Source organism: Wyeomyia smithii, chromosome 1 (genome assembly GCF_029784165.1).
Source record: "Wyeomyia smithii strain HCP4-BCI-WySm-NY-G18 chromosome 1, ASM2978416v1, whole genome shotgun sequence".
Taxonomy (NCBI): domain Eukaryota; kingdom Metazoa; phylum Arthropoda; class Insecta; order Diptera; family Culicidae; genus Wyeomyia; species Wyeomyia smithii.
Window position 1 is genome coordinate 24,978,365 of NC_073694.1, and position 13,735 is coordinate 24,992,099.

Below are 13,735 nucleotides of genomic sequence, written 5' to 3' on the forward strand. Positions count from 1 at the left end.
TGTTTTATATAATCAATCTCATTTATTTTTTTTCCAGTGCAAATGGTCTCGCAAGGGCTTCCTGCGAACTCGCTGGTGCGTCAATGGGACCGTGTTCGATCTGGTCAACATCCATCTGTTTCACGACGCTTCCAACCTGGCTGCCTGCGAGGAGTATCCATCGGTGTACTGCAAAAGCCGGCGGCGGGCGCTGGTGCACACGCTCGAAAGGTGATTCGTTCGGTTCGAGTCAATTCAGGTCTAATTGCCTTTTCCTCCGCAGATTTCACAAGGATAAGGTTAACAGTGCCGTGCCATATTTTGTCTTCGGTGACTTCAATTTTCGATGTGACACGGAAGGGGTTGTCAAGGTGGGTCGGGTGAAACTTTTGACGCGTTCCATTTGTACTGTTTTGGTAGTCTGAATTTGCTAATTATCGCTAATCACTACGTACGACGCTAATTAGAATCTAAGACTACTTATGACGAACAACGGCGATGTTTTGTTATTTGTAATACACATTTTTGCCTCTTTGTATTTCTCCAATCCAGAAACTGACTGAGGATCTCACAATGCACCGAATTCCACACGCAAAAACCGACAACACCAAGGTTCAGTACCGTGACTCCGAGGGTGCCAACGTACTTACGGTGGGCAAGAAAGAGTTCTTCCACACTGACCAAAGCACATTCAAGGAAAACTGGGTTAGATATTTGTCGAAATGTTTATTCCCACTGCGACATTGAGAATTTTTCTTACTATCTTCTAGCTGCGCCAGTTCGATCGCGAGCTGGATTCGCTCCGCAGCATACTGTTCGAATATCCAATCACATTCCCGCCGTCCTACCCGTATGAGGAGGACCCCCAGCAACCGGGCAGCTACATGTCCACCCGCTGTCCGGCCTGGTGCGACCGGATACTGATCAGCCCAGCGGCCCGCAAACTGATTGACGAAGAACGGGAAAACGGCAAAGCCCAGAGCGGGATAGTACCCAAAGGTACCTACGGTATCATCGGCGAATCGGTCTGCATGGGTGATCATAAGGTAAGTAGTTGCTGCGGGACAGGTTTAAGTTGGTCAATTTTAATAATCGTTTTTTTTTTCTTCTTCCAGCCGGTTTATCTCAATATACGAATTAAGACAAGTCAAGGTATTTTAAATTACTGTTCCTGTGATACGCATGCGCATAAACGTGTTGAACACTCTTCCAATAATAGTTCTATGATTGTTAGTAATAATAACAATAGCTGTAGTATTACTTTAGTTAGCAAATCATTCTATAGTAGTGAAGCTAGAAGTGTCAACAGCGGCAACACCCACAACAATAACAACAGCATACGAACTCCCACTCTTGCTAACGAACCGAAGCCTCCTTCACGCGGCATCACTTATGATCCCATTTCAAGCACGAGCACCACTGCTATAACAATCACTACTCCCGCCACTAGCTCCAACAACAACAACAACAACCGCTGTCTATCACCGCTGCCTAACAAACCTCACTGTTCGTACTGTTTCGACCGTATTCAGTCCACCTTCGATCAGATCCTGTCCGTGCTGGAATTACCCCCGGGTATGTGTCCCTCTACCGAGAACGACACCCTACCCAGTGGTGATGAATCGAATGACTCCTGCAAAGCAGTCACGAAAACCGCAGACGAACCAACCAAAGCTCCGAAGGCACCGTTGCCGGTTCGAATCAGCGTGTTCGACACGGACAGCAACGCCAACGTTTGCATGTGTTCATTGTACAGCAGTAGCTTTAGTCTGGTGGGTGGCGAGCAACCAAAGCGCAGCCGGTCCGGTTCGGTCAGCTGTCCCACCGTAGAACCCGCCGCGGAGCCCGCACCGAGCAGCCAAATATGTCCAAACTGTCGGAACATCATCAAACATCAACCGATCGAACATCGAAAGACACTCATCTCGCGCAGACTGATGTTAGCTAACGATATCATTGTGAACCGCATTGACACCCACTATCTAAACACTTATACCACACCCACAGGCATGTCTACCCCCGGTGGCACGATCAATCAGTTCGAGCCGTACACTCCGGAGAGTGTGGAATCGCACTCGCCTGTGCCGGAGAGTGCCTACGAGGGTAGGTTAGAATTTCTTGAATCTCAAAATATCCCACTGTTGGCAATCTCTGCCACCGATCCCAGTCAAACTCAGCCAAACAATGCGGAACCAAAGCTAGTAGCCAATATGGACAAAAAGCAATCAATTGCTAACAACACCGCCGGTGGTAATAACAGCACCGGTACCATCAGCTGCGGAGGGGTATCGCCCAGGCAGCTGAAATCTCGACTGGAGAAGCTCAAACGAATCTCGGATCGGCGGAAACAGTACCAGCAGAGCAAAAATGCCAACAACAGCGGAGGAACGTTGATCGCTGCCACCAGCGAAGGAGGAGATGAACCAGTGACGGAAAAATCCTCCACCCTAGATGGAAGCCTCGGCCTGAAGGAGGAGCTGGCGTTCGGTTCGATGGCGAAGGATGGTGGTGTCATCGCTATCGATGGAGCTGCCGCCGGGCAGCGCCTCGGGTCGGATCGCGCCACCGATCGGAAGCTGGTGAACTGCTGCCGGCGACACTGTTGCACTATTTCGTAGTATCTACCCCGCGTAGAGGAGCCGGCCGGATTGTACATTGTTTGTGGCGTGTGTTTCTGTTGTACTTATATGCGAGATAATTTTAGCTAGATATTTTTTTTGTGGTTTATTTTTTTGCGCAGGAAAAGAAGCGAGAAAGTAAAACAAGTTGTTTTTATTCTAGATGTGTGTTTTTTTTTGTTATTTTTGTTATTCTGCGATTGTAGTTGCTCTGGTGGTCGTGTTTTATTCGTGAAGTTTAATTGTTGAATGTTGGTCGTGTTACCGTGAACCTAAAGGTAATATTTTTTACTATGATTGTTTGTGTTCCCCTTGCCAAAGCTGTTTCAGCGGTAAGTGCTTTACTACCATACTAATATACACAGGATTGACTCCCGCCGCGGTTGGAGCTTCTGTTGGTGGAAAACTGTTAAATATCCGGATTTACTTTTTTTTTTATTTGGGCTTATTGTTGAAAGAAGCGTTGCACAAAAAAGAAACATTTTATTGAAGGTAACGAAACTAATGTATTTCGGTTTGGTAATATTTGCTGCTACTTTGAAAAAGTCTTCAATCTTCAATCCAATCTTCTCTACTTCACATTTTAATCTGGTGTACTGATCTGCCACCGCCTCAAATGTTCTACCGACAGTGTCTACATCATCCGCAAAGCAGAATAATTTTCTGGATTTAACGAAAATCGTGCCCCGCGTGTCTTTCCGCTCGTCTCACAACACCTAGCCCAATATTGAAGGCAGGAAAAACCATCATCTTAGCAAAGTCACCCGAAATCCTCACACAACACTGCACATCCTCCATTGTAGCCTTCATCAGTCTGGCAAGCTTCTACCGCAAAGTAAAAATCTGGTCCGTTGTGGACCGACCCTCCATTAAGCCGGCTTCCCAAGCAACAATTGAAACATAACAAAAAAATTAATTGTGATTATTTGTTGCACTGATGAAATTCTGAGGTTTTAAGAAACATTTTTTGTTACTACGATGAAATTGTAAAGAAACAAGCAACAACTAAAGTTGCATCGCTGGTTCAAAAATCTTCACACCAACAACGTAATTCGCAAGGTTGGATTTGTTGTTGAAACGTGTAAACGGCATTTGAAAACCTAACCTTCACTGAATAGATCTAGTGGGTGGAGCATATAGGTTGCCAACGTGATGCTTGCGATATACAAAAAACAAACACACAAAAATACTTCTAAAAGTTGCTGTCATGTTCTGAAGCCATGTAACAGCAACTTTTGCTCGATCGTTCGCCTTTTATTTGTTTCTAAGATGAGGTTATTTACTGCGTTGTAACTTTTTGGTACTTGGGCTAGAAGTCGTCCAAAAAGTGTGGGTCTCTAAAACGAAATGTGATGAATTGCTTTGAATTTCATTATCACGCTGAGGTACTGATGAATTGAAGAAGCAAAATTAAAACTGGTAATGACCATTAGCATGATAAGGAAAGCAATATATAAAACTAAAGCAGGTATTAGACGAAGCAAATATTTGCTATTTTTGGTACGATTTTTATTTGCACCAAATAAAATCCGTACCAAAAATAGCAAATATTTGCTTCGTGTAATAGCTGCTTAAGACATGAACTTGCACGTGTTTCTACAGTAAATGACGTAAATAGTACAAACGAGAAAAGTGAATAGAAAATGATAACTGGAGTTGAATCCTCAAATTTATGGAAATAATCAAATCGCTATACAGACAATCTCTTTCCATTCTGATCATTTGCCATTTTACAATCTTACCACAACGCCATGAAGTTTCTATTGCGCCCCAGTTGTTGCTACGATGCATTTTCGTAGCTGAAATTTTACCATGCAGCATTTACCATGTTGTTATCAAATTCTATGCATTAGTTCATACACATTGCGGTTTCATTCTTGAAACTTGTGTTGAAACAACGAAAATGTTGCAATTGGCTCCACCTCCTGCGCTTTTTTTTTGTCATCGTATGAGAAACTGAGATGTAACTGCAACTTAATTTAGCATAAGAATTTGTTGCTGTGATGCACAAAGTTCATAATCGAAACAAATTTTGCTGCCTGGGTTGATTACTTCCCACAAATCTGTTGGTTAATGGTGAAAGTATCTGGAAAATTATTTGGGATATCACTTTGTAGGCGGCATTCAGGATAGTATCGCTCGGTAGTTTTCACAATCTAGCTTGTCGCCTTTCTTGTAGATGAGCCAAATAACCCGCGACTCAAGACGGTATTCCAGCAGACCTCTAGAGGGGCTTCTTTTTAGCTCGTTCTCTTCTGGCAGCCGCGCGAGATTATACCTTGGCGGGCTACAGTACCGTATGTTATTCACAACGAATAGTTTTTGGCGTATCTTCATTACGTGTACGAGTCGATGTTAGCGACCCGACGTGTTTTGTCGTCGATACTTCTGAAGGAACTTCTGAAGTGACCTAGTTTAGGTTGTAGGTCTTGTTGAGTGTAACATTCGCTCATACTAGAAATTTTCCAAACACCCCCAAAATCTGAAGTTAAAGTCAAAATACGGTTTTTTGGACCTCAGTGCATATCATATTTTTTAACTCAGTCATTTATCAACCGATTTTCAATATTTAGGCAGTTTTAGAAAGAAGACAGCTTTAGCTTTCAAAATGTATACAGGTTTGTTCTAATATCAATCAAACATGTTAAGTTATTTGAGTTTATATCTAATTTTTTAGACTTTTTCACGCAATTTTTTAATTTAATTTAAAATTTGCCGTCTATTTTTGTAACAAACATACCACAAATACACTATAACTTTAAAAGTATATTCAATTCCGAATCAAATGAAAGTGATTTTGTGGAAATCGGTTGATATTTGGCTAAGATATATATTTTTTAAGAAAACCAGAATTTTTGGCTTCTGTCGCACAATTATTTCACGGTGCTACGAGTGATGAAAAAATGCAAGAACTTTTGATGTGGATTAGTGTGGGTTGTAGCTTTAGTCAAGGGTTACTTGCGCGTTTACTTGAAGTTTTTCAAATACCCCGGAAATTATAAGTTATGTTCAAAACCCTGTTTTTTACCTTAGCTCACATTTTTATGTTTAATACGGTTATTTTCCAACCGATTTTTTATATTTTGGCTGTTTTGGAATGGCGAAAAAGAGAGCATTCGAAATATATGAATATGTCTAAAAAGTTTACCTATATGAGATGAATAGTTTAAAAATGAATAAGATGATAGTATCATAGGCGGCCTTGAAATCGATGAAAAAGTGGTGCGTAGGGACTTGGTATTCGCAACACTTTTGGAAGATATGCCGCAGCGTGAAGCTTTGGTCCGTTGTCGATTGCCCACCCACAAAACCGGCTTGATAACTTCCAACAAATCTCCCTACTAGCGGCGAGAGAGGGCGAAAGACGACCTGGGAGAGCACTTTGTAGGCTGCGTTGAGAATCGTGATCGCTCGATAGTTCTTACATTCCAACTTGTCGCTCTTCTTGTATATTGGGCATATTACTCCCTCGTTCCACTATTCCGGTAGCTGTTCTGTATCCCAGATCCTGACTATTAGCTTGTGCAGACAGGAAGCCAACCTATCCGAGCCCAGTTTGGTAAACTCCGCTGCGATGCCATCTTTTCCAGCTGATTTGTTGTTCTTGAGCTGCTTGATGGCATCCTTAAATTCACCTATCGTATGGGTCGGAATGTCTTCCTCATCCGCTGTGCTGACGAAGTCGTTCCTCCTGCCGTCTTGGTCATCTGCCTCTACGCTATTCAGGTGTTCATTGTAGTGCTGCTTCCACATGCTGATCGCCTCACATTCATCCGTCAAGATTACTCCATCCTTTTCCCGACACATTACGGCTTGCGGCACAAAGCCGGTGCGGGATGCGTTCAGTTTCTTGTGGAACTTACCTGTTTCTTGAGAACGATACAGCTGCTCCATTTTCTCACACTCCATCTCTTTCAGGTGGCCCTTTTTGTCCCTGAAGTTTTGTCCGCTTCAGTTTATATCGCATCACGTTCTGACGGGTCCCTTGCTGCAGCATTAATGCCTGCGCTGCATTCTTCTCGTCTAGAATCGTCTGACACTCCTTGTCAACCAGCGTCGATTCCTCTTGACGAACCCTATGGCGCTGCGCTGTTAATGGCTGCTTTTCTATTACTCCAGCAGTCCTCTAGAGGAGCTTCCATGAGTTCACCCTCCTCCGGCAGTGCTACCTCAAGGCTTTGCAAGTAATCAGTAACGACTTCGGGGAATTTGAGTTGTTCCAGGTCGTACCGTGGCGGGCGACGGTAGCGTATGTTGTTGACAATTGAAAATCTTTGGTGCATTTAGACCATCAGAAGATAGTGGTCAGAATCGACGTTTGCGCCACGGTAAGTTCGGGCGTCGATAATATCCGAGAAATGCCTTCCATCAATCAAAACGTGATCGATTTGTGATTCGGTCTGTTGTGGTGATCTCCAGGTGTACCGATATGGGAGGGTATGCTGAAAGTAGGTTTCACGTATAGCCATGTTCTTGGAGGCAGCGAAGTCATTTAGTCGAAGGACGTTTTCTTTCGTTAGCCGGTGAGCGCTGAACTGCCCTATAACCGGTCTAAATTTCTCCTTCTGGCCTACCTGAGCGCTGAGATCTCCGATAACGATTTTGACGTCATGTTTTGGGCAGCTATCGTATGCACGTTCCAGCTGCGCGTAAAAGGCGTCCTTATCGTCGCCGTTACTTCCTAGGTGAGGGCTGTGGACGTCAATTATGCTCACATTGAAGAAACGGCCTCTAATCCTCAACTTACACATTCTGTTGTCGATTGGCCACCACCCAATCACGCGCTTCTGCATTTCACCCATCGCAATAAAAGCTGCGTCCAGCTCGTGTGTGTTGCCGCAGCTCAGGTAGATGGTGTAACCATCTTTATACGTATGTACCGATACTCCCTTCCAGCATACCTCCTACAGCGCTACAATGTCGAACTTGCGGACCCTCAATAAGTCGGAAAGAATGTGGGTACTTCCCGAAAAATTAAGGGACTTGCAGTTACATGATCCAAGGTTCCAATCGTTAGTCCGTTTTCGTTGCCAGTGTCTATGCCGATTTTTCCTGTCCGATTTTACATTGTTTGCTTCCTGTACTGATGATTTTTACGGCAGGCTTGTAAGGCCTGCACCAACCCCCTGTCACGCCGGAGGACCATCGTATCAGCACTGTTTTGAGTCCCACATTGACACCAGGGGTGACATTGCGCATTTCGTTTCGAGCAACTCGAACAAAACTAAATGATCGCTGGGGGGCGTTATGTTTCGTTTTTCGTATTTTTTTCGACTCTGCGGGTTAGTTGAGCCGCAGGACTAATGACAATGACAGCTCCTTTTAAGCTTAAAGCATAACTGGTAGTATATGACATACTCGAAAATAGCGAAAATCGTTCGAATCGAGCTGCGCAATGCCACGCCAGGACGTCGATGAGCTGCCCCTAACATGGAGAACAGTCGCTATTTTGAGCCGCACCATCTTGGTGAACAGACGCTCAGGTTGGCGAAGCATTTCCTCTACCGCCGGAATATGGTTAGCGCGCCAATGATCGCGTCGACATAGATTCCAAAAAAGTCATACTTTCCAAGATAAAAACCTGTCCATTTCATCCCAAACTACCCTACAGGTCTTCATGGATTTACAACCGCCCTTACAAGTTACACAGCCAACATTTCCTGCGTACTGATTATTATAGGTACAGTTAGATGCCAGCTACTACATCCAGCCAACCTGCCGTTCCGAAAAATAAATGCTCTTCCGCAACCCAAAGCGGACCGCTTAGCTACACTTGTCGATTTTGTTAATGTAACAAGGAAGCAACTCTTCCGAGGTCTTAAATCGTTTATTTTTCGTACCGCAATTTAAAACTTCGGAAAAGTTGTTTCCTTGTTACGTTGGTAACACGCTGGGAGGGAGAAACGGATACGAAGGTGTGTGAGTGTCAAAATGAACCTGAATGAGCTGTCATTGACTGTCAATTTGAACCAAGGAAAAATAAGCATTTTTTTGCGATGAGTATTGTTATAACTAAAAGGTATCGCGTTGCTCGAAAAAATATTCATCGCAAAAAGTTTTTATATCCATTGTCGTTTTACAAAATATTTTGGTTTGTTTTTACGTAAAACAATAATCTTCATAAGCTTTAAGTAATAATCATGCTAGCGTACTTCGAATATTAAACTTGCGCTTCTCATGATTTAAGGCTTTGGTTACAATTTCGAACACACTTCACCACGGTCGAACTCAAAACTTTGAAAAAACTTTTATTCAGCGGCAAATTGAAGAAAATACAGACTCGAAAAATTAGTCTGTAATATTTGCACATTCAGTATTCCTTCGTTTGAGTCATGCATGCGTTACAGCAAGAAGATAGTTACACGCTATTAGAAAACGACGCATGTGCGTGTTCTTTGTTTTGAGTGTAGTATTCGTTTCTCCCGTAACACGTACACATCTCGCGCAGGTTTTGTGCCGCGAGCTGAAATGTGCCGGAATAAAGATGGAGCGATCTTGACGGATGACCGTGAGGTGATTGACAGGTGGAAGCTGCACTACAATTACGCAGAAGCAGAGGATCGAGACGGTGGGAGGAACGATTTCCACAGCACAGTGGATGAGGATGACATACCCTTCCCCACGATAAGTAAAGTGAAGGATGCTATAAAGTAGCTGAAGAACAAGAAATCATATAAGAATGGCGACAATTTGAAATGTGAAGACTATCGAGCGATCATGATTCTCAACGCAGCACGAAGGTTTGTGAGAAATTATCAAGCTAGTTTTTTGGATGGGCGATTGACAACGGACCAAATTTTTATGCTGCGACAGGTCCTCCAAAAGTATTGCGAATACCAAGTCTCCACGTACCACTTATTCGACAATTTTAAGGTCGCTTACGATACTATCGACTGTGTAGAGCTCTGAAAAGTTATGGACAAGAATGGCTTCCCTGCGAAACTAACAAGACTGATTAGGGCATCGATGAATGGTGTACAGTGCTGTGTGAAGAATGTGGGTGCGGTATCAAGCCCGTTTGAAACACGCAAGGGACTTCGACAAGGCGTCGTTTTGCCTCATGTTTAACATCGCGCTTGAAGGTGTTTTGAAATGTGTGGCCTCTATGCGTATTGTAGCTAGAAGCCCACTCCACTCCACAGAACTCCACTAGACATTCAAGTCTGCAAACTTCGCTGCCGTACCAATTGCACCATGTGCGAGTCGTTCATAAGACCGGTAGTAGTCTCGTGCCTGTAGACATGGACAGTGCTCGAGGAGGACTTGCAAGCACTAGCCGTTTTCGAACGACATGTGCTTAGGACCATATTCTGTGGAGTAAGTGAGGATGGCGTATGGAGGTGAAGAATGAACCACGTGCTGGCGCAACTCTACAGCGAGCCCAGTATCTACAAGGTCACTAAAGCAGCCATGGACCGAGTGCGTTGGCGTAACATTGTGACGCGGGTGAAATTCCTTAATCCAATAGACCATTTTACGAGACGTTTCTGAACTCAATTCATGAATGAAATTTTGACAGAAAGCTCGGAACCGCTGACATAACGCACGTAAAAGCAGCATCAATATCAGCAGGATCCGTGACACCTGTCAGTTCGTAAAATCTGACAATTCTGATCAACTTTCATTTGGTTCGAATAAAGCGATGAAAAGAACAAAGGGCACTGAAAACAGACCTAATCGTGACAAAAAAAACCTTGTATGAAATGGTATGGTTCAATTAATATTTTTGACATAAAACATTGAAATTGTAAACCCGAAGGTTTTCACACGAATAACTTTTTAAATGGCTCTCTAAAAAATGTTAGACGCATGTCACAGCGTTTGGTATCAACTGATTTTTTGATAACATGAGTTTAATTTTAGAATAATGACAGGCTTGGACCGATTTTTAAACTCGATTTTCCTTTATTAATTATGACAAATCGACTATAGTTTGTGTGTTTTGAATACATTTTTGACAAAAAGGTTTCTTGTTTGATCACTTCAGATAATTCAGAAATCCATCCGACCTTATGATGTCGGATTAAATTTCCTATAAAAACGAAAATGGAGCCATGGAAAAGAAGACGTTGGTGAAGAACATTGGTTTGAAATCTTAACAAAAAACCTAAATTAATCCACCTTGCGGTCAGACTCAGCCTTTCTCATTCAAACTTTTATTCGTTTAAATAGATTTACATGAACGCTTCAATCCAATAAATGTATATTCACTCTTTAAGTTCTAAAATATTGATGTTGTAATCTATACATATAAAAAGTCAAGCCGGTCTGTCTGTCTGTCTGATCCTTACAGGCTCGAAAACTACCGAACCGATCGAAGTGAAAATTTGTATTAAGGGGTTTTTGGTCCCGATAAAGGTTCCTATGATAGTTTGAGACCCCTCCCTCTTCTGGAAGGGAGGGGTCCCATACAAATGAAACATAAATTTCTTCACAACTCAAGAACAAACCAAGCAAATGAAACTGAAATTGGCATGTGGATGTTTTAAGGGGTAACAAATATGCCAATAATAGTTGGACGCCCCTCCCTTTTCTGGAAGGGAGGGGTTCCATACAAATGAAACACAAATTTCTGCACATCTCGAGAGCTAACAAACTAAATGGAACCATATTTGGCAGGTGAATGTTTTAAGTGGTAACAAATTTGTTTCATAATCGACCTCAGCCAAAATTTTGGGGGTCTCCTACGAAAGGCAGAAAATCAAAAGGCAGAATCACGAAAGGCAGAATCACGAAAAGCAGAATTACGAAAGGCAGAATATTTCATAAGGCAGAATAACGAATGGCAGAATCAAAACAAAGCACGAATGGCAGAATCAAAAAAATGGTCTTTTTTCTTTTTAACAATACACACTCGCGGCCTTTGCCCGACTCTATTGTCCAAGTGTATGCTGTCCTTACTCGCTACCGCTCGTTCGGACTTAACTAAGCGAAAGAAAACCTGTTTGAATAATCCAATACACACTCGCGGCCTTTGGCCGACTCTATTGTCCAAGTGTATGCTGTCCTTACTCGCTACCGCTCGTTCGGACTTAACTAAGCGAAAGAAAACCTGTTTGAATAATCCTAGAAAACCAGTAGATCAGGTATTTGTATGCGAGAGGCCGCCGCTTCCGACGGCGGGTCGGCGGCCGGCTCGGACCGCGGAAACCACGGCGGCTTTGTGCCGCCTCGGTTCCTTGCCCTCGATTATGCGTCTTCGCCGCATGAATTGTTTTATGTCAATTATAATCAACTAGCCGTTGAGACTAGTGTTAGTTGTACCTACCATCGAAAAATTACTCTCCGCGCTGCCGTGAGACTCTTTAGGACCTGAGCCAAACCAGTTTGCGTGTTTCTGATCTAATAATTAGGCTTGATTTGCACCTCCCATCAAAACTGGTCATTGCTTGTGACCAGTTATTATGTCTGGTTACCAAATTATATTAAATAATAAAGGTAGAGTAGCAGCTTTGATACCGTGACCAGGATTCGCACCAATTTGTCATCACGCACTTGGCTATCGTGAGTAAGGTTTTGCTACCAGTGATTCTGCCTTTCGTGCTTTTCGAAATTCTGCCTTTTAAAATATTCTGCCTTGTGTGTACTGTTATAGAGTTCTGCCTTTCATGATTCTGCCTTTCGTGATTCTGCCTTCTGTGGCGAACCCAAATTTTGGATTGTAAGATGGCAACTTCCGGTTTATGGGAAACAGCCAAAAATGGCCGATTTCCACCCAATGTAATAATATCCGGATCTAGAATGATACACAGGAGCTAAAATCGACCACAGATACCATTTTCAATTCTAAGATGGCGACTTCCGGTTTCTGAAAAACAGCTGAAAATGACCAAATACCACCCAATATGAGCGTTTCTTCAACCAGTATGACGTTCAAAATCCAGAAATTGTCTTCAAATGCCATTATAAAATCTAAAATGGCGACTTCCGCTTTCGGAAAAACAGCGGCAAACGACCAAATACCACCCAATATGGGTATTTCCGGAATCGTTATGATGCACTGAAGCCACAAATCGACTTCAGACAACATTTTGAATTGTAAGATGGCAACTTCCGGTTTCATGAAAACAGCCTGAAATGGACGATTCCCACTAAATATGAGTATCTCCGGAACCAGAAAGATGGACAGAAGCTAAAAATTGATCACAGGCACAAACTTGAATTTTAAGATTGTGACTTCCGGTATCTGGCAAACAGCCGGAAATGATGAAACACCATTCAATATGGATGTTTTCGGAACCAGTGTTACGCCCAGATGACAGAAATTGATTTCACAGGCAATTTTGAAGTCCAAAATGACGACTTTCGGTTTCTGAAAAACAGTCCAAAGTGACCAAATACCACCCAATATGAGTATCTCCGGAGCCAGATTGTTGCAAGAAGCTAAAAATTGACCTCAGACACTATTATGAATTGTAGGATGGCAACTTCAGGTTTCTGAAAAACAGCCAAAATCTGCCGACTTCCGTCTAACATGAGTATCTCCGGATCTAGGATGATACACAGCGGCAGCCGGTTCCAGGGAAACAGCCGAAAATGATCGAATAACACCCATTATGGGTTTTTCTTCAACCAGAATGACGCTCAGATGCCAGAAATTATCTTAAATACCATTTTAAAATCCAAGATGCCGAGTACCGGTTTGTGAAAACAGCCTAATAAAACGAATACTATCCAATATGAGTATCTCTGGAACCAGAATGATGCAATGAGCCAACAATTGACCTCAGGCAACATTTTAAATTGCTAGATGGCAACTTCTAGGAAACAGTCGAAAATAACCGAATAATGCTCAATATGGATATTTCCGTAATCAAGATGATGCATAGAAACCAAACACTGACCCTGGACACCATTTTGTACTTAAAGACGACCACTTTTAGTTTCTGAAAAACAACCAAAATAACTGAATACCTCCCAATTCGGGTTATTCGCGTTGAAAGAGATTTTGAAGGCTGTTCGCACCTACGTGAACTTTCATATGCAATTGTCAAAATGTGCGTGATGACAAAAGCAAAAATATTTCCTTCCTTCTTTTTCGCATGCAAAAACCAAACAAATATCAGCAACACCGTCAACGCGAATATGAATATATTCAGAGGTAAGGCGATGTACAGAAGCCAAAAGTCGAGGATGTT

The 13,735-nt window shown here is 42.7% G+C and overlaps 1 protein-coding gene across 1 annotated transcript in view; it reads left to right on the forward strand.

Moving 5' to 3' along the window:
- The window catches only part of LOC129729326 (uncharacterized), a 40,274-nt gene extending 37,515 nt beyond the window's left edge, over nt 1-2,759 (forward strand). Inside the window, exons 4-8 of the mRNA XM_055687840.1 lie at nt 38-210; nt 263-350; nt 532-684; nt 750-1,025; nt 1,095-2,759. Coding sequence (XP_055543815.1) covers nt 38-210; nt 263-350; nt 532-684; nt 750-1,025; nt 1,095-2,597 — 2,193 coding nt within the window. The 3' untranslated portion in view covers nt 2,598-2,759. The remainder of the gene's footprint in view (nt 1-37; nt 211-262; nt 351-531; nt 685-749; nt 1,026-1,094) is intronic.
- The last annotated feature ends 10,976 nt before the right edge of the window (nt 2,760-13,735 follow it).